Source organism: Amphiura filiformis, chromosome 5 (assembly GCF_039555335.1).
Source record: "Amphiura filiformis chromosome 5, Afil_fr2py, whole genome shotgun sequence".
Taxonomy (NCBI): Eukaryota; Metazoa; Echinodermata; class Ophiuroidea; order Amphilepidida; family Amphiuridae; genus Amphiura; species Amphiura filiformis.
The window spans coordinates 57,572,176-57,600,059 of NC_092632.1; the positions used below are offsets into that span (position 1 = coordinate 57,572,176).

At 36.5% G+C, this 27,884-nt stretch overlaps 1 protein-coding gene across 1 annotated transcript; it reads right to left on the reverse strand.

Moving 5' to 3' along the window:
• Window positions 1–27,298, reverse strand: LOC140152299 (gamma-aminobutyric acid type B receptor subunit 1-like). The gene is made up of 17 exons (XM_072174603.1): window positions 26,993–27,298; window positions 23,016–23,153; window positions 20,126–20,296; window positions 19,476–19,577; window positions 15,758–15,880; window positions 15,373–15,570; window positions 12,581–12,657; window positions 10,953–11,161; window positions 10,065–10,142; window positions 9,293–9,458; window positions 8,560–8,692; window positions 7,868–7,975; window positions 6,738–6,860; window positions 6,191–6,337; window positions 4,225–4,413; window positions 3,198–3,332; window positions 1–2,754 (listed from the first exon to the last, which is right to left on the reverse strand). The coding sequence occupies exons 1-17, from the start codon at window positions 27,296–27,298 to the stop codon at window positions 2,605–2,607; spliced, it is 2,553 nt and encodes an 850-aa protein (XP_072030704.1). The 3' UTR covers window positions 1–2,604.
• Window positions 27,299–27,884: the final 586 nt, after the last annotated feature.

Here is a 27,884-nt window from a genome sequence, read left to right on the forward strand (position 1 = left end):
TTAACAAGACATGTTATGGAGGAGAAGGCTGGAAGGCCAAATAGGCCTGTAAAATGCCTTCCCCTATAGGGGTAGAAACAAAAACAAACAAAAATATTTTAAAAACAAAAAACAAAGCCAAATAGTACAGCTACGGAACAAGACAAGGACGGGGCTCAAAGAAATTTATAATCCATAGGTTAAATTTGTTTTAAGTGCTCAAAAGAGAAAAATATCAAACGTAAGTTGAAATTAGCTTTTGTTTATATTGATTACGGAAATGTTTAACTGGTGTATATTAATTAAATTCATTTTCTAGTGTATTCCAAAGATAGGGATCGCTAGTACGAACAGAATGATCCGAAAATGTTTTCTTATTTTTAGTTAGATTGTAGTTGTTACAGTGTCTTGTCGAATAGTTGTGGATATCAGACCGTTTCTTAAAGTAATATTGAAATGAGGAAGGTAGCTCATTCACGGAGTATCTATACATAAAAAACACCCAATTCAAAAGTATACATATCAATGACGGTTAAAGCATTGTATTTGGCAAAAATGGGTGCAGTATGACTTCTGTAGTGACTATTAGAAATTGTCCTTATTGCCCACTTTTGGAGCTTAACAAGTTGTCTAAATAGGATTTACAAGTATTTCCCCAGATAAGTATACCATAGTTTAAATACGGCAAGATAAGGGTACAGTAAAGAGTGAATAATATACGGTTAGGGACAAAGTGTTGAAGTTTATTTATTACACCAATATTTCTAGCAATTGTTTTGGACACACAATCAATGTGATGTTTCCATGTAAGGTATTCGTCAATTAACACACCTATAGGAATTTGGTATGTTTAACTCTCTCCAAACAGGTATTGTCTAAAGTTATATTTATATCAGATTGATCAATATTTGATACCATATGCGGTGTTCCAAGAATCATATAGTTCGTTTTGCTAGCATTAACTGATAATTTGTTAGCTTTGAACCAATTGTTAACTTCTTTTAGTTCTTCGTTTATGAGATTGATTTGATTTTTAATGTTGGGATGCGAGTACAGAATAGTTGTATCATCAGCGAACAGGATAAAATCTAGAACATTTGAAGTGTTGGTTATATCATTTATATAAAGTATAAAGAGTAGAGGGCCTAATATCGACCCTCGGGGAACACCGCAGATAATATCTTTATGTTTAGACTCGCATGAGATCTATGAAACATGCTGTTTCCTATTGCATAAATAGCTTTTAAACCATTCTAATGCAATTCCACAAAATCCGTAATGTTCCAATTTATTTATCCAAGCAGCAAAGTTCATTTCCTATTGAAAAAGCGTTATCCGACGGATCTGCAGTCAACCATTCTGTCAACAGCCTCCTTTACCCAGCGTTTATATCTAATTTGCTCCGTGGCAATGACCTCAGCCTCCCCCATCCAATGACGTAATTCTTGTCAACAACATGATCTGTTATGGGCGATTTGTGCGTGGTTGTTAACGACTCCTTTATCCCTGCTCTTGTGACCACTGTGCTGCTGACGTTCTCTGACCAAGTACCGAATTTCCTTCCAGTCTTAAAAATAGATTTAGTTCATGCAGGAGATCTTGCACACTGCCTGAGTGGTGTTGTACTGGCAGCACTTGTCTTTTGGATGAACCAGTTATTTTCCGAGGGTGCTGTGCGGTCTCATTGCTGTGGAAATGTAATTGTTCTTCATTACTCTGAATATTCTTTCAGTGACGCCTTTAATATAATAGAATAACTACACCTGTACTCCTGGGGGCGTACAACTATGAACAGACATGAAGGACAGTATCAGTTATCTCAATTTTTTGATGAGTTTCTGCAACAGGGATCAAGGAAATCCCCAGAAGAAAAACAACCGGCAACTCTGGAAATCCCTGCAGCGTCTTTAGCTGCAACCACTCCTCATCAAGTGTTGATCAAAGCAACAGTGTTTGCTGAAACGTAGACAAGTAAGTGCAATTTCTGGATCAATCAGATATTTAACGAATTCAATCAGATGCAACCTTGTCGGTGGATACTGAATTACTGATGACAACCGTGAAAGGAGCCTTCAATTCAAAATGTCAAAAGTGAGGCTATTTAATCATCGGTGCTCTTTCGTCATGTTTGTGTAATACTAGTATATTATTAATAGGCCACCAATCCAAGATATCATCCCAACATGACGGGCGACACAATCAGGAAAGGCCGTATGCCTTGGTGATACACTAACTAACGGTCCAACAGCTTGGGCAAGGGTATATTTGTAATTGCACCTTCGGGTACTCCTGGATTTCCTGGTCCAGTCTACTGAGTGCTGACCACATGAAGAGATAACTAGCCTGGTTAAATCAGTGCAGTCATTATACAAGAGGGTGTTATTATGGAACACTCATGTTTCATATTTGTCAGTCTTTTGGCCTCAACTACTCCTTTGTATGACATTGATCAGTATTGAAATACTCTAGCAACATGTCACACTGGTTAAGGTCTTTGCCTTTGGTGCGAGAGGTCCCGGGTTCCGAATTCCTCCGCAGGACCAAAAAAAACCTTATCCGCTCTCCCCGTGGCTCATCGGAAAAATCAGTGGAACGGATTGACGCGATATCATCATGGTCGCCTTACTATAACCTGTTGGAATCTGTGACGTCGGTCAGATTATCGGTACTTCTGTCTCCCGTGACATGGTTAGTGCCCTTATATTCAGCAGCATCATTCACAGCGATGTTAAGCGGTATCTCACGATTAGACTGCCTTCGTAATATTGTTTCCAACTGGTAAATGACATAGAGTAAATGAAACACGTGTTAAGTTAAAAAGATACTAATTCATAAATTACACATTATTGGTGCCATGGAACAAATATGGACTTAAACAATCGACACTTTTCGAAAACAACGGCACCGACGGCTTCACTACTTCTTAAAATGGTGAAGCATTTTACTGGTTGATTTTTGCCTGATTCCAAGAGTATCATGTAATGGGTTTTTCAAGTACGTAATGACTCCAATTTAATACAGAACGTCTTTTGGGTATATTATTTATATTTTTAATTGTTGTGTAATAGTAGCCTTCTGAATCTCGAACAGGACAAAATGTTTGAGTAATTTTACTTTGTAACTCACTTCTGCTTTGGTTAGATGTTTAAAAAGGCATTTTCTAAAAATATCAGATACTGAAGTTATATTATTAAAGCGTTGTACTGATTAAAGGTTACCTCAATAATCCTTTTTCGTAACTTCTTATTTTCGTCCCTAGCAGCGTCTTCTCTTGAATCTTTCGACTCATGTATACTTTGTACTGTCGCTGACATGGCAGACTCTCCAGTAGGGTCCTTGTATACCGAAATAATCTGCAAGGTAAATTTGCGAAGAATTAGTCTCAGTCTAATTAATTGTAACATCAATGAATATAAGGTCACACTTCAGAAATGCTTCATTTTGGTCACTGTTGGCCTAATGACATATCAAAGTATTGTTTTCCACACGGATTTCTTATCTGAAACCATAATTTGTTCGGATATGCAAGCGCAAGGATTTGATTTTTCCTCATTTCCATGTATGGTACATGTACATTTGTTGTTATTTTCAAAAGGAATAAAGACTTAACATCCACTTCGAAGGACCTTGCATTTCTGTAGTTCACTTGCGTAATTTCCAATTTGAGATATGGGGACAATCGGAAACCGAATGCTAAAATGATACAAGCTACAGATCAGATTCTCTTGAATCAATATGCATTTCAATATTAAACCGATAAAATTACTCAACTGTTAAAAAGCATGTGGAGACACCAGTGGCGAAGCCAGGATTGTGGAACCTGGGGGGGGCACAACTTATAAATGTACCGACGGAAAAAAATTTTGCCGACGGAAGTTGTGATTTGTTGACCCCAAATATTTTTGTATGGTTTGAAAAAGTGAAGAGCAAAAAAAAAAAAAAAGGATAATAGGCGGTACAAAAATGAAAACACAAAATGTTTATGTATAATTCAATTTAATTCACAATGTTTCATCTTTTTTTACAATTCTCCCATTTTTTCTGTCACCGTGAGAAAAAAAAAAGTCTATTGTTAACCCAATTTTTCTTCACCAACACCTTCCGTCTACCAACACCTTCCGGTCTTACATGAACCGACGGCCATGACGTGCGGCCGGCCCACCTGCCCCCCCTCAATGGCTACGCCACTGTGAAGAGATATTATATCCTCTCATATTTTTCTTTGTTTGATATAAATTCGTTTACCTTTGGTAAAAATAAAACAATGAGTGTCAAAGTTGCGCAGAATGCCACAATACTTGATGTAAAGATGAACAATGTCGACGGATCATTGGTAATAATAAACCTCACGGAAACTCCTATAATGCATAGTACGATGGTGTTGTAGACGCAAATTCCGATTAGCTTGCTGTCATTTAGAGCTGCAAATGTTACCTGAACGTTCAAATTGTTACAAATATAAATCAGTTTAAAGCAATATATGTTAATTGACAAAATGAGATTGACCTCGGTAACTCATAATGTCAAAATGCTCGGAAGAGTCAATTGGATGTTTTTTGCTTGTTTGCTTGTTTTTGTTTTTCAAAAATATGAAGTATATCAGGTTAGCAGAGTATTAGCCAGATTCGACTCATATTATGTTGTAGAACATGGCAAGGTAATTATCAATCAATCAATCAATCAATCAATCAATGACATTTATAGAGCGCCAAAAACCAAAAAGAATTTGCACTAAGGCGCTATAATCTAGGCACAAAAAGCAATGAATAAACAATGATTATACAATGAAGGTGAAATACCCTGTGATACAAGCAAAATATACTACTACTACTATAACAAACAAAAAATCATTAAGAGCAAAAATGTCATTGGTTGTAAGCACTAGTGAAAAGATGATGTTTCAAGAGTTTTTTGAATATATCCAAAGATCCAGCAAGTTTGATGTGATCTGGCAGTTGGTTCCAAATGCGAGGAGCGTGGCATGAAAATGACCGGTCGGCAAAAGTTGAGTGTTGAGTGCGAAGTTGAACAAATTGAGGTGCAGATGAAGATGTGGAACGGAGCCGTCTGGAACCAGTATGAACTTGCAGCATGGCAGACATGTATTCAGGGGTTTGCTGGTGGATGGACTTGAAAACCAGAACAAGGACTTTAAAGTCAATACGTTGTTTGATGGGAAGCCAATGCAAGTCGATGATGTCGGAGGTGATGGGATCATATTTTCGCTTCCTGGTAATAAGGCGAGCCGAGGTGCGTTGAATGTTCTGAAGACGATTTAGCAGAGTGCTAGTTATACCAGTTAGTAAACAGTTACAATAGTCCAACCGAGATGTAACGAGGGTATGGACAGCGAGTTTAGTGGCCTCGGTGGTGAGCATTTTGCGGGCTCGACCAATATTGATGACTTGGTAATTGGCAGCTTTGGAAATGTTAGCGACTTGAGCACTCATGGTCATACCGCGGTCAAACATGACCCCAAGGTTTCTGACATGGTTGGACTGAGCGGGAATGTTGACACCAGTGATTTGCACAGAAGGTAAGTCAAATTTTGCCAGTTGGGCTCTGAAACCACAAACTAGAATCTCAGTTTTCTCCGCGTTTAGCTTCAGGAAATTGATAGACATCCATTCCTGAACTTCATTGACACACTGTTCAAGTTTGGAGACGACAGCGCATTCAACGCCATGAGCAGATGTTGGGCACACAGATATATAAATTTGTGTATCATCGGCATAGGTATGCAGTTCCATATCATACTTGCGGATTATGGGGCCAATGGGCAGCGTGTATATCAGGAACAACAGAGGTCCGAGCACAGACCCCTGAGGTACCCCGTAGCGGAGCAACTGAGAGTCAGAAAAGGCTCCATTGATGCAGACACGCTGCGTCCGACCAGACAAGTACGAATTGAACCAGTTCAAGGCAATGCTATCTACCATCAGACCTAATTACCATCAGACTATACATGCTTGTTATTCATACTCCAAAGTACATCATTACGAGTTAACAATGTAATTTATTACGCGTACTGTACGGGATTGCGAGGTGTTGGAAACTGATTGCGAGGTGTTGGAAACTGATTTACCCACAAAAAAGCCTGTTTAGTACAAAACTTTCGATCCTAGCAATTACTATGCCCTATTTCCGAAATTGGCTGTATGATTTGAAAACAATTCCATTAGATAATATTAAGTTTTAATGAATATCTTACCTTTCTTGTTTCCCATGCTAAAAAAGTTCCAAAGAGAAGCAAAAGTCCTTTGTAACTATATAAAGCCAGCAGCCAGTAAGTGATGTAATCTGATGTGCATTGCTCAATGTAAGGTATCAGCCGTTGATTAGGGACTTCAGGATTGTCCTGTTTCAAAAGTATCAGGAAACTTTATTTGCCATTCTGATAAATACACTTTGTTGGGCCTACATAACCATATTAATGCCTTCATGCGGGGTGCAGCGGCATGATAAAGCCACCGCAGTATCTTTATCAACCTTATTATTATATCGCATCCAGAATCGGCTTCCTGAGTTCTCTTAGGAGTTAACGACAACTATAGGGTGTGGCGACAAAAGCAAGCTAACATTATCCGAACGTCATACACAAATCACCTCACCAATTAAGCTTTAGTTTAAACCAAGTTTAACTACGATAAACATCTAGTTAGTCAAATAAATCCAAAGCATTTTCATGAAAGCTATCAACCTCATTACACCGTTTTCGACTTTTTCAAATCACTTCAATAACACTGCTAATTACTTACCCTTTCATATAGATCAATAATGTTTAAAAATAATGGATCGAGTGTCTGCCACAAAGTTAAGACAAATGCGTCAAGGCAAAAGAAAATAAGCACCATCAAATAAAGTTGATTATCAGTTATAATCTGAAAATAAGAAAAGATAAAGCATGATGCAGTCATGTCTACAACCACGACCTTTGCAGGACTTAAACCCCATTAAAAGCTATTAAACCAAGATAACACTCATTGAAAACAGCTCAACTGATTAAATCAGATCTTCTCTGGTTAAATCCACACTACACATGTTTCTGTTTTACCTGTGCAATGAGCAATGAGCTGGTATTATAGTTTCAGTTGGGTGAACGATTATAAAGCGAACGCAAGGTAACAATAATGTGTGAGCCTTTGTTCACGAAATGAGACAATAGTGTGCATATTGTTAACCAGAATTCTTGATTCTGTCGTTTACATATCCTTCCTAAAACACAAAAGTGCGAATATTTCCAAACACCTAAATTAGCTAAAAATTTAGGACATGTTACAAAACTATATTTTCTAGAATTTCAGAGAATACTTTAAATATTGGCCGGTTATTTTTCACACAGTGACGTTAACTAGGCAATGTCCTATTACCTATAACATACACTAAAACACCAAAGTGCGAATATTTCCAAACACCTAAATTAGCTAACAATTTAGGACATGTTACAAAACTATATTTTCTAGAATTTCAGAGAATACTTTAAATATTGGCCGGTTATTTTTCACACAGTGACGTTAACTAGGCAATTGCCTATACTTCTAACATACACTACTTGTAGAGATCACGCGTCAATTGTGAGAGCTCTGTGTATCGTGTATAGGAAAACGGACAGTAACTGCAGTATGGATGAAGAGGTTACCTTGTATTCTGAACCTAGATTTTCACAATATTGCGGGCTCCTTCGAAAGATTTGTAGTGGTCGACGAAAAAAACCAACAACAACAGCAAAACACCTTTTTTCTGTGTATTTCACAATACATTTTATATACGTTTAGGGAAAGTGTAATTTTTACAATATAGATTCTTAGGTTACTGTGTGAGTATTTATCCAAAGACGTATACCATGTGGAGAACACAAAACATACAGACATCTAATATTAATATGTACCCGTCTTTTGGGAGTCTTAAGGGCGGCAACACGATACACACGCCATGTTTTACTGAACATGGAACCAAATGCTAGTACAAAACCGATGGAAAGAAGCCACGCCCGAACCTGAAAAATACAAAACAAATTACTGTGGGTGTCTTAGTGGGAGGACTTGATTTAATATGTTTATTTAAACTTAAGTGAGCTTTTAAAGAGAGCTTTATCATCTTGCTGAGTAAGACTTTGTCAAACTACTAGGTGACCTTGACATTATTATATTAATGTTTTCATGGTTATCATGATCATTAAAATGATTTATGTACATAGCATCAAAGAGCAATCAGTTGGTATTGACCATCTATGCAGAAAGGGTGGGATAAATGGTGTCTTAGTGGTAGGACTTGATTTAATATGTTCACTTAACTTAAGTGAGCTTTTTAAGAGAGCTTTATCATCTTGCTGAGTAAGACTTTGTCAAACTACTAGGTGACCTTGACATTATTATATTAATGTTTTCATGGTTATCATGATCATTAAAATGATTTATGTACATAGTATCAAAGAGCAATTAGTTGGTATCTATGCAGAAAGGGTGGGATAAATGGTAGTACTTCATGAAATGAGATATGATATCTGTACTTTAATTAACATTGGGTTAGATCTTATACTAATTCCCCTATTGTTTTTGTACATACCTGATATTTACTTACCTGGCATGCTATTAATTGTATTGTACTGTCTACAATTCCACTATCAAGTCCTCCTGCTATTATACTAAAATAGATTAATATGCTTCCCAATATGATCGTATTATTCAAGTTTGGACTGGACATTTTCACAAACCTGGAATAATAAGTATATTTAAGATTTTATCGGTAAGTGACTAGAAATAAATGTATGTTCATACATGCTGGTGATACATAATTTCTAAACGTTTAAACTAACTTTCGGCAAAACAAATTTAACTAACCTTGAATTTTCAATGTGTGACACACATCTTGAGCAGAAGAAGTCCTATGATGTTGTGTTGAACATGACCTTTGTTATACCTCATTCGACCAAACGTCGCCAATGGTCAACAAAGCAACAAAGTGCAAGATCAAGATTCAAGGTCAGTTAAATTTGTTGTGCTGAAAGTCAGTTTAAACTTTTAGAAATTGAAAATAAATCGGGAAATAAATAGTAACTGTAGTTTATTACATTAAATTTAGTAAAATATCCTATAATGGGTTAAAAAAATTATAGACTCGGTGATCAATATTATGTTGATGTGAAATCACTGTATTCGTGATAAATGGGAAAGGCAATAATAGCTTAATTGTATTTTCACAACAAATAGATGTTAACGTTGAATTTTACAGGGACATTTCTTTAGGTAATATGTTTTCAAAATAAACATGCAACTGACAATTACGAGCGTATGTACTGCTTTCAACAAAATACCTTTGATGTCTGTAGTAAATATTGAATCCTATAAAGGACACAGCCAGAAGAATTCCAACACCAGCTAGGACACTCATGCCAAGGAATGAATACAAACTAATTCCTTTGTGAAGACGGATGGTAGTAATGACTATACGAGGTGTGTGATCCATTGGAATGCTGTCACCTTTGAAAACAAAAGTATCAGCTCAAAATATGTCAGCTTAAAATTTGTTAAGTACTTTAATTGTTAATTTTTTCTCAGAAAACATCACATAAGTTAATAACACATTGTATGATCATGCGGATCATTACCTAGCGATTTTGCACTCAAATATTGAGACAAATAAAGATGACAACAAGAGGAATGGTATGGGTTCTATGAAGGAGATGTGCATGATTTTTCTTGGGAAGGGAGCAACGCCCAAAATATTCGTTTTGATATATGATTTTTGGCCTTATTTCAAGAACCGCAAGACATACGGAAATATAAATGCGATTATTGGCTTCCTCGATTAATTTCCTCTGAAATACAATATATTAATATATAAAAAAACTACTTCTTTATTTTAGTTCAATGGCTACAACTAGAGCAATATGGTTTCTGTGCCATCCCAATCGCCTTGCAGGGCATCAATTAAATGGTCGAAATGTGGTACTTTTCATTCGAAAATAAACATATTCAATAATATTAGTTGATAGATAATGTCAGCGAGTGGAGCGAATAACAACTATAGTCACACACGGCTTGTTATCTTGATACATTTATACAAGCCAAATCTGTCAATTTTACCTGACCATCTGATGTCTTCATGCCAATCAAGATAATCATCCTTTGCTGCATATGATGCAATTAGATGTTTAGAGAATTCTGTTAAAGACAGTTAAAGAGATTAGCAGAATGTCAACTTAAGTGGCTTTACATTCGCTAAATTTGATTCATAAAATATCGCATGGATGTGAAGATAATCTTTATAAGAATGCTTGAATGAAATGATATTCTATCTTAAATATAAATGTTTGTTCTTATTTTAATAAGTACCATATTAAGATCCATGAAAACAAAATAAAACACCAGAATACAGGTTAAGTGAAACGTGTCAGTGAACTTGCTAAATAAAATGCGGTTATTTCTTTCACTTCCTTGCAAAAGAAGAATTAAGAACAACAAAGCAAAATAAACAAAAGGTGCTTTGCCTGAAAATGCATTTTGCATACAATATTTTCAAATCAAATTGCAGTTGTGTAATCTGTAATTTTAAATGATTTTAGAACCTCATCTTATTTTCAAATTATCTATATGTTTCAATTATTCTTAAAGTAGGCTCAAGTTACCGTTAGTTTATTTTTTTTTAGTTAATTTCATATTCCCATTTTAGACATAAAGCGAACTATTATTCTTAAACTGACGTATTTTATTCCTAATTTACTGCTACTATCGATTTACAAGTTCACTTCGACATTAGAGGCTTTTATAGTATGGTTTTGAATAGATAATCTTCTTCACGTTGAAGTTTGTGGTTTTGAACTGCATTTTGCAAATCACATGTATTATGTTAACGTCGCGAGTTTATGTCCATCCAATTACACTTGTTACCGTACTGGTTTTGTATAATATTGTTGTGGGTGGTGCTTGAGGGGATGTGTTTATGTCCATATACGGTATGTTGATATTACCTACCGCCATCTTTTTCACATATCGATGGTATTTGGATATCGCAGGCTATGGCAACCCATCTACTGAAAGCTTCCGTAAAGTCTACATACACACAATCACCAGGTCTCCCTGACAATGGAAGTGAGCTTCCTTCTGGTAACCATGAAGAAAACTGTTTGCTCTGCGCCCATAGGTATTTATTTGACGACTCGTCAAATTTAAGACCAATCAGCCTTAAACAAGAATAAAACTTATTGTTATAAAGCTGTTAGCAACCCAGACTTATTGTACAGTCACAGTAAGAAACCTGCATGTAGCATTCTCAAAACTACTCAAAAATGAACGTAATCTACTACGAGGGGCACTACATATAATTAGAAATTTATTCAAAATTAAAATATTTTCGGCTTTCCTTGAATTTATTGATGACAAAAGGTGGACGAGCATTGGGTGACATGATCTGTGACTAAAACAGGATACCCAGTATTGATCTAATTTGCCAATTTTTGCAATAATTATTTTGATCATAAGTATTAAAGACCCATTCAGTGTGAAAAAATTAATAATTGTTTATAAATTGCTTAAAAGTGACGGATAAGTCATTCACATTGTCATTTGGTATTTTTAAAATGAAATATTTGGCAAAAAACGAAGAAAACAGCCGTACTGACGAAGTCGAAGCCCCATTCAAATACATGTAGCTAATTTAGATACTGTCAGTATCTAAATTACAGATTCGTGTAAAATGTCTTATTTTGTCTTAAATACACGGCTTTCGGCTGAACCACTCGCAGGCTATGTTAGCACATCTATGACAATGACACAGGTACCAAAATCTGAATTTTGATGATTTTTACGATCGTCCGGCAAATCACTGAATGGGCCTTTAACTTACCATTTACTTGATATCGTTGAAGTGTTTGAATTCTGCCAGTGCTTCATTAAAATGTCATTTGATCGTTATTCAATATTGAAGTAAGATGACCATTACTTTCTTGACATGCTAATTCAGCTGTTTCGTAATTATATATATCCGCCACAAATTGATAGCAGCGCCCATTGAAAAGATGCCAATCCGCTTCACATCCCACTGAATAAAGTAAAGGTGTGTTTTTAGAGATTATATAATTGCAAGATCTTGGCGCGCAGAGGACAAAACATACGACGGAAGGGCAATCACGGAAGGGCAATCACTCTGTAACATGTTCTCAGTGCATGCGTATGCACTTAGAACATATACATACCTCCTAGAGACATCGGGAGGTACATAACAACGTCCTCTTAACACTCAATAATTCCTAAACAGATGAAGTTTTCCGTGCGCAGTGGAAGTGAATGTGGAAAATAAGCTCCATATGAGCCACTAAATATTATAAAACTGCTTACCGCTCAGATTTAACGAAACTGGTCTCAAATTGTACGTCATGTAAAAATTGGTTAATTAATAAATAGTTTGCATGCACTTTCTAGAATGCTACGTTACAGTGGGCTAACATCACAAAATAGGTCGTGGTCAATATAATTCAAAGTGATTTGACTTTCTTCATGTTCTTGCTCTATTGCTCCAGTACCGAAGCATGCAAACTCCTGTGGAGCGGCCTAAAATTTACCGCTTCCACTCCTGCGCATGGAAAACTTTCCTAAATATTTACAGGAATATCAACTTACCTCTAAGTTGTTCCACACTTGTTATACCAATTCGATCACCATCTTTGAAACTGACAGGTCCCTATGGCACAAACAATAGAAGTATGGTGAACAATCAATTTAAGTTAACTCTTTTGTTTTTATCTTTAATGTTTAAAGGTACATTTTTAGGGTTGATTTGAAGTCTGTCTTATTTCCCATGGCAGACCTAGACATTTACCAGAAGTTCTAATTGCTTGTGTTCATAAAGCTTTACTTTATTAAGTTTCAATAAACATTTTGGTTTTATTAATGGTTAGAACTTGCACTTGTTGAACTAATACCTTCCATAAAGCAAAAAAAAATCAGTTTTCCCATAACTTAAGTACCAACTAACGCGCCTGTCTTTTCTACTTACAGAAACTCCAATGAAATCGGTTTCTCCTAATAACCTGAAAAAGATTTCAGCCATTTGCGAATCTTGATATGTGAAATCCTCGAGTGCATGCAGTGTACCGGTTGAGAAATTGGTTTCTTTCAAAACAGTTACGCTTTTGTTCAGCATTAAGGCAACTGCCCATGTAGCATCATAGCCGTAAGAGGAATATTTGCTCCACGTGTAGTTCATGTTTTCCTTCCGGTTCATTCGTTCTTCGAGTTCAGCGACATATTGTTGAGGAGTCTTAAATGAAGATATCGTGAAAAAAGGATAGATAGGTGACATGAATGTGTCAGACACCAAGTGACCTTCACTCTGACATACAATTGCGTAATATAATAATAAATAAAGTTTTCAATAGTAAATTTGTTCACCATTTTTCTGTCTGTAAGACTAAAACAATAATAACATTGGCAAACCTTATTAAATTCAAGCACATTTGAATGGTGAAGCCCATATTCTGTGCATTACATTCTATAATCAAATTGTATCGCTATTTGCTGTAGTACATAATTACTCACATGTTCAAAACAAGGCTCGTTTGTGATTTTTTTTTCTCCGAATCATATTGATTTGATTATGGTGCCTGAATTGATTGATGTCATACAAGTACAGATACACCTCAATCTTGTCAATATAAATTTGATTTTAAATAGTGACAAGGATGCTATGTCATTGTTTTAGTCATTGTAATTACCGAATACTCACAGGTCAATTAATGTTTGTATGTTTATTAAGCACACGAAACAAACGGTTACTAAATGCTGACTGTATACAAATGGTATTATCATCAGTGATAAACAAGAATTTTGCTTTAAAATCCAACACAAGATCCACATGATTAATATTTTCAACGGTTGCTGATTGTGCTCAATTAAAGAGTATCCATTGCTGCATTTTTACTATAAACATCAAACCTGGTGGTGCCAATCATTTTGATACAGCTTGTATACATATTGGACAATGATTCGATATAAATATATTTTGACATATGTAAAGAAACCCTTATTCGTTAGCTTTAATAAACCGAAAGAAATATTTTAATCGGCTCACAACTTTTGAAGATATGCTCTTTTAAAGAAATGTACCCGTTTTTCACCATATCCTCGCAGGCGGTTTGGCTACTTCAAAGATTGAAAAGGAGTACACGTACCATGCATGAATATGAAGCATTCCCCAATAACAACTTTATAAAATAACGAACTTTATTTAGGAAATAGGCTTTACCGGTGTGCATATATGGGCTATGGATTGTGTTGTTAAGTGTCATTAACTTGTCGGCAAAATGGATGTGGGATGGGGCTTCTCTTACTATACTTGCAATTAAACTTATTTTTTCTTGGTTATTTATGCCTTTTTGTTTTATTATGTTTCTTACTTTTTAAAGAAAATTCAGAAGATGGGGCAAATTATAGTTTTTAACCTAAGATTTGCCCCATCTTCTGAATCTGGTTTAAAAATACTACCAATGTCATCAAAGTAGGTCGAGATTACATAAAATCCATTCAAAGCTTGCACACAATTTGAGTAAATTAATATTGAATGAACAAACAAATTGCGATAATAAAGCATAAACAATCAGCCTCGTTAAAGAAAAATGATGAGTTCTGTTTATTAATATTCTGCAAAAGACCTGAATCTCATCAATTATTGCTATTTCGGGGTCGGATATAGGTCAGTCAATCGACAGTCAATTATAGATTCCTTTGTTTATGTTTACTCCTATCATAATAGATAGCCCTAAATATCGCCATAAACATATAGTTGAGCACGGCTATTATTATTTTTGTTTTACATGATAGTTGCAGGTGTGTAGATGAAGAACTAGTGCCCAATGAACACTGGGGCATTCCGAGATATCCATTGCTAAATTTCACACTGTAGCAAAATTCAAAATTCGATTTGTTAAAACGAAAACTAACATATTCCTCAGAAAATATATAATTTGAGCTATCTCCGACTTATCAGTCATTAGAGAAGAGGTCAACATAATGGGCTCCATTTCGGTCGCGACAGACAATTTCCTCCGGTATTAATTTTTTTTTTAAATGGGTCTCAAATTGTTTGTCTTGTTACAGCAATCCTAGTAACTTTGTTAATTGGAACACAGCAGATTAGATCATAGTCACAGTCGCTTGTAATGTCGCCTAGATGAGGACAAATGTCAAATATGAATGTATATTGATACCTTTTCGTAAAACATTATTATGATTATGCTAGCATATTATAACTGAAAGAACATGAAATATCTAATCAAACAGCCAGATGACCAGTAATAAAATGTATTTTCAAATTATACCAACATCCAATTATGTCTGATGGTCTTTTCCAATACCAGATTTAAAGGGTTCCTTTGTTCCGGGCCTCAGTTCCACTTACCATGCCGGACACCGTTGGTTGCTCGTTTTGACTTAGAAATAATTCTGATAACACAAGAAATGTAGAAGTAGACATGAGTCTGGTCATCTCTTCCACAGAACACGTGATATCACCATCTTGGATTGTCCAGAAGTAATCGGTATACCATTCTGGTATGAACCATACGTGGCCTTCGTTGGTCATGCCCAACTTGTACGCCTGTATATAAGATAATGGAAATTTTTATTTTTATTTCTTATTAATTATAAATTGAGAAACATATTTCAATAGCTTCTTTTCTTACACATATTTTATGTTACTGATGTGCATATTTTTGAAGGTTAAGATCATATTATTTATCGTAAACCGTATTTCATCGAAGGAAACGGCAATTATGTTCCCAAACATCAGTTAGGCATAGGCCACTGTTATACGTATATTTTCTAAAACTGATACTGTACCTCTCACAAAACACCTTTCTGGCCATATTTTCAAACATGTCAAGAAATATCACTTTGGCATCATGGTGCTGTAAAATGTGAATTTAAACAAATTTTAAGTCACTGTATACATAGTTGGACAGTATTTGGAATGAAGTTTCCGACAAAGTCAAACCCTCTCGGTGTGTCTAGCGGTTGGTATTATATTTAGCAATTCTATCTAGAGGGCGCATAGGGAATATATCTAGGGGTGTACAAGTTGCAGTTTTAGAGTATTAGTCGTTTTGAAGTATACACGAAGGTTTTTCTTCGAAGAACTTTGCGTATAGCTTCAGAGGACCCAGCTACGTACGGCAAGATGACAGTAGCATTAGGCCTAGGTTCGTCAGTCGTGTCAGTCCTGGCAGGTCGAGATGTAAAGTCATACATACTGCAGTTACTGTCCGTTTTCCTATACACAATACACAGTGCTCTCACCATTGACGCGTGACCTCTACAAATAGTGTATGTTAGAAGTATAGGCAATTGCCTAGTTAACGTCACTGTGTGAAAAATAACCGGCCAATATTTAAAGTATTCTCTGAAATTCTAGAAAATATAGTTTTGCAACATGTCCTAAATTTTTAGCTAATTTAGGTGTTTGGAAATATTCGCACTTTGGTTTTTGAGTGTATGTTATAGGTAATAGGACATTGCCTAGTTAACGTCACTGTGTGAAAAATAACCGGCCAATATTTAAAGTATTCTCTGAAATTCTAGAAAATATAGTTTTGTAACATGTCCTAAATTTTAGCTAATTTAGGTGTTTGGAAATATTCGCACTTTTGTGCTTTAGGAAGGATATGTAAACGACAGATAACACCAAAAAATATGAAGAAATTATTTCCAAACCGTGTTAAGTCTGCAACCATTATGCCTCTCATTTTCAAGAATTCTGGTTAACAATAAGCAGACTATTGTCTCATTTCGTAAACAAAAGCCCACACAGTATTGTTACCTTGCGTTTGTTTTATAATCGTTCACCCAACTGAAACTATAATACCAGCTCATTGCTCATTGCACAGGTAAAACAGAAGCATGTGTAGTGTGGATTTAACCAGAGAATATCTGATTTAATCAGTTGAGCTGTTTTCAATGAGTGTTATCTTGGTTTTATAGCTTTTAATGGGGTTTAAGTCCTGCAAACGTCGTGGTGAATTCTACTGTAGATATGACTGCATCAAACTTAGAAGGGTATTTGTTGAGTTTCAAAGCTTGTCGGATGTGAAACTTCTCATGGCATTTCACCTCAACGTTCGACGAAACGTTGTCAGCTCTTTGGAACAGTGATCGCAGCACTGAACATTTGGCTGATTCTGGATGGTGCGAGTCAAAGTTAAGATACTGGTCAGTATGAGTTTTCTTTCTGTAGACTGTAGTATCAAGTGAAAGGTCAGGCTTTCTCGTAACAAGGATGTCAAGGAAAGCAAGCTGGTCTCCTCCTCAAAAGTGAATTTAATGACATTCTTACGAAGATTGTTGAGGTGGATCAGAAAAGACGCTAAATGTTCGCGTTCGATAACACAGAATGTGTCATCAATATAGCGTTTCCAAATCCGAGGTGGATTAGAAGCGGTCAGAAGAGCTTCCCGTTCAAAAGACTCCATAAACAGGTCAGTCACCGGTGGGGAGATGGAGGATCCCATCGTCAGGCCATCAGTTTGAAGGTATAGGTCCTCTTCAAACATGAAGTAAGCAATGTGAACAATGCTTTAGTGAAATGCGGATACCCCAAATGGACTCTCGATAAAGCTACAGAACCAAAAACTTACAAAACGAGCGACGTGGGCGATAAACGCCCAAATAAAGGTCACGTAGTTCTCCCCTACATCAAAGGCACTTCTGAAGCCATTAGAAGGACTTTTAGCAACTACGGTGTTAGCGTTTTCTTCAAACCGACCCGCACACTTAGACAAATCCTCGTGTCACCCAAGGACAAGAGGCGCCGGACAAGACAGATAAGAAGGACATTACAGGTCCGGTATATTACATCCCTTGCCAGGGCAAAACTGTTACCGGTACCGGACAGTGCAAAGAAGCCTATATTGGCGAAACTGAACGCTCTCTGAAAACACATTTCAATGAACACAGGAGACCCAGCATCAGAGGTCTCAAACCACATTCACATTGATTCTCCGGGACATTTTGTGGACTTGGATAAAGTCCGCATACTTGACAGAGACAACAGGTGGTTCCAACGTGGAGTCAAAGAAGCAGTTCACATCAAAGCCAACCAACCATCTCTCAACAAAGACGGGGGCCGGTTCAAGCTTTCAGGAGTCTACGAGTCTGTTATCAGGTCAAAGGTCAAGAAAATCACGACCTGATACAGTCACTCACTCGCTGATGAAAGATGGAGTACCATCTGAAAATTCCGAGGTAGGAATTATTTCCTTGTATTTGGTTTAAATCAAAATCATGAAGTAAGCATTGTTCAAACAAAACTCCAACATGCGCCAAATGTCAGATACGTGGAGTGTCAACTAAAGTTGGGTCGTCTTTTAGTCGGTCCGTGGTGCTACCAATAGCTTCATTCACAGGAATGGATGTGAATAAGGATTCTACATCAAAAGATACTAGCATCTCAATGTCTTTGAGAGTCACAGTCGAAACAAAACTAGCAAAATCTCGTGAGTCATTAACATGATGTCTAGTCTTGCCAGTCAGAGGTTGAAGTATGCGGGTCAAATCCTTGGCTATGTTGTAAGTAGACGAGCCAATTGGCTGAAACAATGGGTCGTAAAGGTATGTCAGGTTTGTGAATTTTGGGTAAACCATAAAACCTAGGAGCTTGACTAGAGGAGGGTAACAACCTCCAGTAGTCTTGACTATCGATAATCTTGTCATAATCGCGAAGTCTTCTAATAAACTGTCCGATCTTGCGTTCTAGTTTAGCTGTGGGATCGCGCTTGAGAGGCGTGTAACTGATCGAGCTGAGGAGATGCTTGGCTTTATCCGAATATTGTCCTTTAGTCAGAATCATAGTAGCGCGTCCCTTGTTAGCAGGGAGAATCGGAATAGATTCATCTTTCTTCAAGTCTTGCAGAGCTCGTTGTTCGTCAAAGGTAATGTTAGATTGAGGGCTTAGCATTCTTCAATGCACTAGGGGAACTGTCAGTAAGACATGTCCTACTGACAGTTCCCCTAGTGTATATAGGTGCATCATCATGTTTATTTAGTTGCTCTGAAGATGGCACTCGCTAGAGTTCTGAAAGCTCAGCCTTCTGAAAAGGACTTCTCTAGGGAAAGATTAAATCTTACTCATGTTTACCGACCTAGAGTACCAAGTAATTTCAAATCGCATTCATATATGTTAGTAATTTCCAACATTTCTGGTGCAAATTGTGTTTAAAAATAGTAAAATTTGCAGGAATTTTTTCGTGTGTGAAATTTCAAATTTGAAATTTCGTAGCTCGTGAATTAGACGTATCAACATCTTAGTACGCGTGTATTATTTTGTCCAATTTCGCTCACAACAAGTAATATGCAGTTATCAACCTATAAATGAATTCTTTTTAAACTAGTTGCTAATACAAAACATGGCCATTCTTTATTATGACTAGATAGGAAGCTTGTGAAGAGATCTAATATAACATGATAAGTTGATAACACGTGTAAATACAGAAACACTGAATGGGCACTTACCTTTAAATTAGCTACTTGGCTCCTTGGATCTTTGTCAAAGTTTTCTGATGAAATAATGGTGATATTGCTTGCGTCCAACGATGCAGACAAATCTTCAAATGTCTTTCAGAAGAATCATGAAAAGTATCGAATATTGTTAATCAAAAACACACATGATAACAAATTATTACAAATCACTTTAATCTTATGATCTCTACGACCTGTTACGTTCCTTATAATATGAAAGCCCCACGTGAAATTACTATAATTGTGAAATGTTTTTTGAAGAATTTTTTGATTATTTGCAATGATCTGTATCTTTGTATCGATGCCAATCATATAACGCTTCACAACTCTCATTACCATTTTTATATTAATATGAAGAAAAGAAATAATCACGAAATTTAAGAAACAAGAAACAAGTTGCGTAAATACATATCAAGGCACTCACATCTGTAATCATTACGTTAATGCTGACGGGTTAACGCCTAGTTAGTTGTTAATCTCCTTTCTTAAGCATGCCCATTTCACAATTCCTAGAATGTGATACGGGAGTACATTCCATGTGCGCGGGCTTAAAAAAAAAAAAAAAACCGTTCATTACTTAGATCATGGAATTTGAACTACATAAGCATGGTTAGATAAGAATATTTTAATATTCGTTGACGTACCAGAGCAAACACTTCCCGATTCTCGCGTATCAAAGCAACCCTTTCCCAGCGAAACTCTCGTACAAGTCGTACACGAACAGGGTTAAAAGACAGGGCGTTAAAGTTTGTGCGGTAGAAATAGCGATACTTCTGTCTGTTTGAAAGAGCAGGTGAAGCTGCAGAATAAGACACCTGTAATATAACGGCAGTGAGAAGCATTATAAGTACATGAATTCATTCCACTGTTGCTAGGTGCAATGACATCATGGTTATTTGTGCTCAATTGTCGTCAGCCTTCATTGAATACTGTGACGTCATTGCACCTGGCAATTTCGGCGCCCGTGAAATTTGAATATCGCGTGTTGAGAGACGGATGTTTTTATTTGTTTTTATGGTGAATAGGAGATTGTTTTAAGTAAAACCATTTGATTTGTGCATGATAATTATTTTTTTTACTGTTACGAGTCGTACTTGACTCAAGGCCAAAATCACCTTTTACCCAAATTCACACGAATGCACAACACAAATACACTGTTTGGTTAAGCTATATGTATATATCCTTAATCACTTGTCCTGCGAAAATCAGCGAAGTCCTTTGTACACTTGAATTGATAAATATCCTTGCGCTTAAAATCCTCACACAAATATGGCGTTGCTTTCTCCTTGCGCTATCTCCTTGCGCTGCCCTCTAAACTTAACTCCTTGCGCTGCTTTCTCCAAACTTGGTGCTATTTCCACCTTTCACACAATATCTTCAGGAAGCAGGACTGCGATGCAGTTGTCCCCACTTATTTTGACAGTTGCGTTGAATCAAAATTCCAGACTTCAGCAAGTCAACAGAAGAATATATTTCCTTTCTTGGAAGAAGTACGTTCTTTGACGTATTCTAGATCTTCTCCGACAACACTGGCAAATAGTAGTACTTTGACTACATCAAATATTTCTGGTTTGCAATTTCCTTTCTTTGAAGGAATTGGACTGTAAGCATATTAGCTAGCTAGCCCAGATCAACACTATCAAGTGTGAATCATTGTTTACATTTTCTTATTATATACCAAGCAGTGGGAAAAACCCCATTCTATTAATAGGCAATTACTTCCTTCACACTATTCTGCAGTCTGAAAAATTCCCAAGTCTTAATTATAACATTCACCTTTCACATGACATCATTTCCTGAGGGGAATCCCTGACATCACTTCCTGAGGGGAATCCCGTGACATCATCTTAACTTTACAATCTCTAGAGGTATTCCCATATGATCCAAAATTAGAAATGATTCAATTTGTTTTTGATCAAGTTGATGCAAGAAAGGGGAATCCCTAAAATGTCTCATGACATAGATTTTACTTGGAAACAAAGATAAATCATCAAATTAAATTACTCAGGGCAAATCACATTACATATAAGGCATAATTTCTTATTAAACCTGCTAGACACTTCATTGTGTCAAAGACACTTGGGTTGAATAAAAGCGAAAAATGAAAAAATTACCCAATTTGCATATTTAATTATTTATTTGTTGCGGTACAAATGACATCAAATAGTGTATTTACAGCAAAATATTATTGCCAATAAATTAATGTTTACTCCAATAACAATAGCTTTGTTTATACCCATACCCATAAGGGACCCATACAAGTATTTGAGTCCCAATTTCCGTGCCCGTACCCATGACCTGTACCTGTTCCCATACTGGGACCTGTACCTGTACCCGTACTCGAGTCCCAATTTTCGTACCCACACCCCTACCCGTACCCATCGCTCCTGTTTTGGGTTCGGACTCGTACCCGTACCCGTACTCATGGCTAGGGACCCGTACCCGTACTCATGGCTTGGGACCCGTACCCGTACTCATGGCTTGGGACCCGTACCCGTACCCGTACTCATGGCGGATCCCAATACTACAAGTCTGCAATATAGTGTATCTGATGTGCTCTTAGGTTCAACAACCGAGCCCTAACGCATTTGATATTTTTCACTGTTTGTGAGTATTATTCGAAACCGTGATTATGGAATTGAATTAGTTGCTCTTAATACTGTTTTACACCAAACCTATTACACATTCTTAGTCAAGTATTACTGAAACACGAAATGGCATGAACAGGCCCGTAGCCAGGATTTCTTTTGGGGGTGCTGATTTGGACATTTCTGGACCAAAAAGGCATAAAACCTCTATTTTTTCGCTCGCTACGATCGCAAATTGGATTTTTTTAGTAAAAAGGGTCATACTTATCAGGTAGACGTAAAATCGTTTTACAATGTCATATAAAAATAGTAAATGTAGCAAATGAGACAGCTGTATAACATCAACAAAAAAGTGCACTGCACCTGGCATGCATCATCACAGATTGCAACGGTTTCTCTCTATTATGACTGCTTCACTTGAACAATGAAGTTTTACCACTCCTAACAATACAATTGTTTGTATAATAATGTCCTTTCTTCATCTTTGAACAACGTTGTTTTACAACATTTTACAATACAGTTATACCTAAAACATTCGCTACCCTGTTGCTTTTGAATATGCATTATAGCAATCCCGCAGCACTTAGACATCAGTTATGTCTGATCTGAACAATGTAATTTTATAATTTCTTGCAACAGTACCAATGTTTAATTAATACTCATCTATTCTATTCTAACCATTCATATTTTATACAATGTAGTGCTGAGTCTACCACTTCTTGAATATCATTGTACCATGCTCTCCTAATCAGTAATGAAAATCATATATTCTCTTGACATGTCAACAACTGCCATTCCTTACGCATTACCTATTACTATTTAGAAGAACCTCGGGTAAATCTCTATTATATTTTCCAAAATAAAATAGTTTCCCAATAAATACTTAGTAAATTAAATGAAAATGATAATAAATCATTAAAAAAAATTAAATTAAAATATTTCCTACCGATATCAGATTCCAATAGTGTGCTGCATCCGCTACCGCCTGAGCGTCAGTTGAACATGGAGGACCCAAAATTAGAATTTTCTGAGGTTCGTGAAATATTTGGTCGAATAACATCCGGGTTCCAAGACCAGATTCACACTAAATGTACAAAAGATATGTAGAATATCGATTATATTTAGAAATCTTTCTTTATCTGCCAATAGCATTTCAGTAGAAATTACTTACGCTATAATCGTAGCGGCAGATTGGCGTCACCAAATTATAGTTTTTATTCATAAAGGTAGTTATAGGGCGTGTTCACATTACACAATGTGGGTTCGTACCTAGGTAGTGAAGTGGTGTCGATCCACATCGAATCCACATTGAGTTCGCGTTCACACTACCAAGCTAATCTACATCGAAAGTGGGTTATGACGTAAGTGGAGCGAATCCACATACCCGGATGTTAGAACAACTCGGAAGTAAAGTGCCGTTACCACGCAGCATAGATACCAAATCCAACACGTGCGTTTCCCACATGCCCAGTGTGAAAACACCAAATACTGCGTATTTTCTCCCCTGTTTTGTCATCTTTCACATTATCTTCCATAAAATAATTTTTAAAGGGAACTGTATAGGCCTACTGCTTACCTTTGTTTCAGATTGTTTTGATACCACAAAATACAAAAGATACGGAAAAACCGTCATGCTATTTGAAAATTAATCTTTGTTTTGTTTCACATTTTTGTTTACTTTTTACACCGTGAGGAACTAAACGCGTACTGCGAGCTGGCAATTCCGCGCAGGACGCCTAGCGTGGCGCAAAGTTGATCGCGCGCGCCGGCGCGGTATTTGTTTTTGTTTTGTTCCATTGACATTCACCATTTCGGCCAGTACGACCACGGCCACTTCCGGTATAAGTGGAGTCGATCTGGATCGACTCCACATTATCGCGTTCACATTACGAAATTTAACCCACCTCCTAGGGTCGAAACTACCTCAACCAGGTAGTTTCGATCCACATTGTTGATGTAGGGTCGAATCCACTTACTTTGTGTTCACACTACACGTGGAAGTGGTTTCGATGTAGGGTCGACTCCACGTCCCTACATCAAAAGTGCCTGATGTGATCATGCCCATAGAGTATGCTAATAAAAGGTTTTCCGGTTTTTATGAGACAGTGATCAAAGTTATTTCGTTACCTTTAGTTGTACCTAAAATACCATTCAAAAACTTTAGAAGAAATGGCGTCCTATACATATCAACTTGTAAGCGCTCTTTTTTACAAGTCATAGTTCATTGAATTTACAACCGTATGACAAAGCAGGCGAAAATAGTAACTCTTTGCACAAAATTTGCAATTTAAAGAGAAATGACTACGGTATTGCTCCTTCTAGTGACGCTAATATATGGACAATATAAGTGTGCTTTTTCATTTAATGACATAAAATTTGAAGAAAAAAAATGTGTGCTCAGGTGTATCGAGGTGGAAACTGTGCGCATTCATATGGTTTATAAGAAAATAGAAACCTTTCCATACGGAAATTCACAGTTCTCGCATTTTGTGAACATTTACTTATATTATACTGTAATCATTGTCTTGTTAAAAACCACGATTTATTGCCACCCCCGTCCAATAAAAAACATCCATGTCTATCGTTGAGACACAACACACAGCGTGAACGCCAGGTAAATAATAATTTTAGTACAGGCGGAATCACGCCGTGTATCTGCTATCACACCACTAATCCCCAGTAACAAAATAGAGTTGCTTTTCCAATTCGCTCCTAATCAATGATAACTACCCTATTGTTAGTAACGACCAAACAGAATAAAAACCATATTGTTAAGGGGACAATACAATAAGCAGTGTCTCTATAGAATTCCCGGACGATTAGACCACATGGTAAATGAGATGATTTGAAGTAACCGCTCGCGCCCTTGTCCTTTCTAGGTGGGCTAGGGGAATTCGGCTAGCCGAGTTGTGCAGGGCGTAGAGTGGTATATCTGCTATTTGATGTTCAGACAATAGATCTTTGAATACTGGGTAGAAAATGATGAATATCTCCGTTATTTTGGGTTTCTATAAAAACCAATTGTAAGGCTTGCACTTGAATATATGTGTTGAAAGAACATGGTAATCTTCAAGCCTGCGTTTTGAAATCAAAAACTGACAAAAATTTGGATTTTATATGTGCAGAACAAAAAATGAGTCCTTCAAGCAGACGAGGGGCTGTCGCGCATGCGTAATGTGAAAGAAACGTACCAGGCTATTGTCAATCACTGACCTCTATAGAGGTCATTGTTGTCAATAGCGTTAGTCGGAGATCCCTCGGCCCATAGTTTCAAAGCTATTAAACAGGTCGGAACAAAATGGGTATGCGTGGCTATTGAAGAACCAGTGGATCCCGTCATAGGGATTTCTGCCATGACGACATTGAACGCAAAATGGTAAATTCATAATGTATAAGCTTTATTGTGTGATATACAATCAATAGATTTAATCTAAAAGTTTGGTCACATTACGTTACAAAAAAGAGAACGTTCGTATACAGACAATCAATATCTATTTATTTTGATTGAGGCTGTTAATGCGCCGAATACACTACAAAATAATGTCATCAATCAATCAAATCAGATTGGTTTACATCATTAACCTGTACAATTTTCAGTTAGCTGGGCAGGAAAAACAATTGGATCATCAATGATCATTACACAATTAATCCATTTAAGGGGGTACTACACCCCTGCCCAATTTTGTGCCTATTTTTGCATTTTTCTCAAAAATTATACCGTAAGATATGTATATTCTAGGGGCAAGGACTACAACTATTGCACTGGAAATTTTATTTCAGCACAGACAACAGTTGTGGAGTTACAGTCAAAAATGAGGGAAAGCCAATATTTGATCAATAAATTAATAACTACTTGCCTTGAGTTACTGAATTTTCAATGCAGTAGTTGTAGTCTTTGCCCCTATGATATACATATCTTACTTGTCACCAATGCGCTATAATTTTTGAGAAAAATGCAAAAATAGGCACAAAATTGGCCAGGGGTGTAGTACCCCCTTAAGTATTCTTACGATGTATAATTAATAGTATTGTAGGTCAGACCACAGCAATAAATTATACGGAGCAATAAGGGTCGATGAATAGCAACAACACTGTAGCAATAGGCTAACATCTGCAGCATAATGAGAAAAATCTATGCCGCATCATTAGTTATATATTAACAATGATTTTTCAATATTAAAACAATAACATTGAAGAAGGTATGTGTAGATCTACGTACATAAACAAATGAAACACGATTTGTATTCAAGTTTAAATTGACTTGAAAATTTGATTAACGTATTTTTGGGTCTGTGAGATGAGAATTAATCGGAACAAGAGAGAATTCCATACTCTATTTACATTCAATACTGTATCATTTCTATGATGAATATTGCCATGTTGTAGATTTTAAATGATAGAGTATTCATGCTGGGACATTTAAAGCGGCGTTACAATTTAAAACATTCGCTTTTTGCAATCATAAGCATTTTAGTAGTGTCGATCGTATCGCTCAAATGAAAATACAAATGTAAAACCTTTCATGGTTGTCGTAGAAATATGTTTTGTTTATCTCTCAAGTAATTACTGAAGAAATGAAAATTATTGCTTTTCATTTGACCGAGAAAAAATTAATTATGAAGTGAAAAGGTGTGATTAAAAATTTTGCTAATTTCAACACCGAATTCGATCGTTTCAAACGCCTAATTAAGTGGCTGGGTGAGTCTTGTTTAACAAAAGCCATCGACTGACTAGCATTCTGCGTGACAGTAGAGACTATTCAAGCAAGTTTGCCCAAGTTTGACTCTTCTTTGGAGCACAACGTTCGATTTTAACAACCCAATATTTTCATAATCTACAACTGAAACATGTACAAATGTACCCCATATACATAATAAAACAAGCACAACAGTATAACTATCAACATCAACATTGTGGGTTTACCTGTGTGTCATTCCAGATCATTCTTAATTCATATTCAGCCAAGACATCTGTTCTGTCATTGATATGATCCAAAGCCATTTCTACAGCAGGAAGTATACCACTGCCATCCCAAATACCTCCAAGTGTGAAATATCCGCCAAGATAAAGAGGTTTTCTCGCTGATGATGATGTATTAGTTGAGTTTACAGTAAGATTTGTTGCCCGGTCGTCTAAAGCCATTGATAGTAGATTGTCAGTAAACACTGATACAACTACTACATAGGCAGATACGGCAAACATGTTTTGATGTACCATGCTCATTGTCATCCTGCCAGTTTCGTGCCACTACTAAAGAGCTCAACTTGTGTGCGTTTTGTTTACATATGAAATGCTCTGTTTTTTTCTCTCGCATATGACGATAATGTTAGTCGACTGCTTGCTTAGAGCGTGAATAAAATACGATAAACGATTAGCCTCACTTTGAGGCCACTTGTCACAATGAATTATGTGACGTTACGTCCACACATTTTTTTTATAATTAAAAGCAAGTTCAAGTTCATTTTTAAAACACAATAAAGTAATTAGAATTAATAAATTGAAATTATTCTTTTCCTTTTGTTAAGTACCTAGACCTTGTCAGGCATACGACTTAATTACATAAATTGCATCACGTTTAGTATCTAAATTAAAAAAGCAAATATTTGATTGAATATGGCGTTTTCCCTTATATTTTATAGAGACTAGATATGCTAGACTGGTTCTTAGACACTCTGACCAGCAGAGAGGGAGTAGGTTTGATGATAGTTCAACAAATTCTCCAGTTCCTAGTAGCTACGTTACGTAGCAGTTTCACCTAGGGAACTTCCGAAGACAGCCAAAATTGTTCACTGAGCTTAGCCAAACTTCGCTGCCT

Bases quoted from the DNA above. Each gene is read 5' to 3' on its own strand.
- LOC140152299 (XM_072174603.1), bottom strand. From the start codon at position 27,298: ATGACAATGAGCATGGTACATCAAAACATGTTTGCCGTATCTGCCTAT. The intron at 20,297-23,015 runs GTAGGAAATATT...GTTATATTACAG, and splicing joins ACTATTGGAATCTGATATCG to GTGTCTTATTCTGCAGCTTC. The intron at 8,693-9,292 runs GTATTTTGTTGA...TTATTATTCCAG, and splicing joins ATTTACTACAGACATCAAAG to GTTTGTGAAAATGTCCAGTC.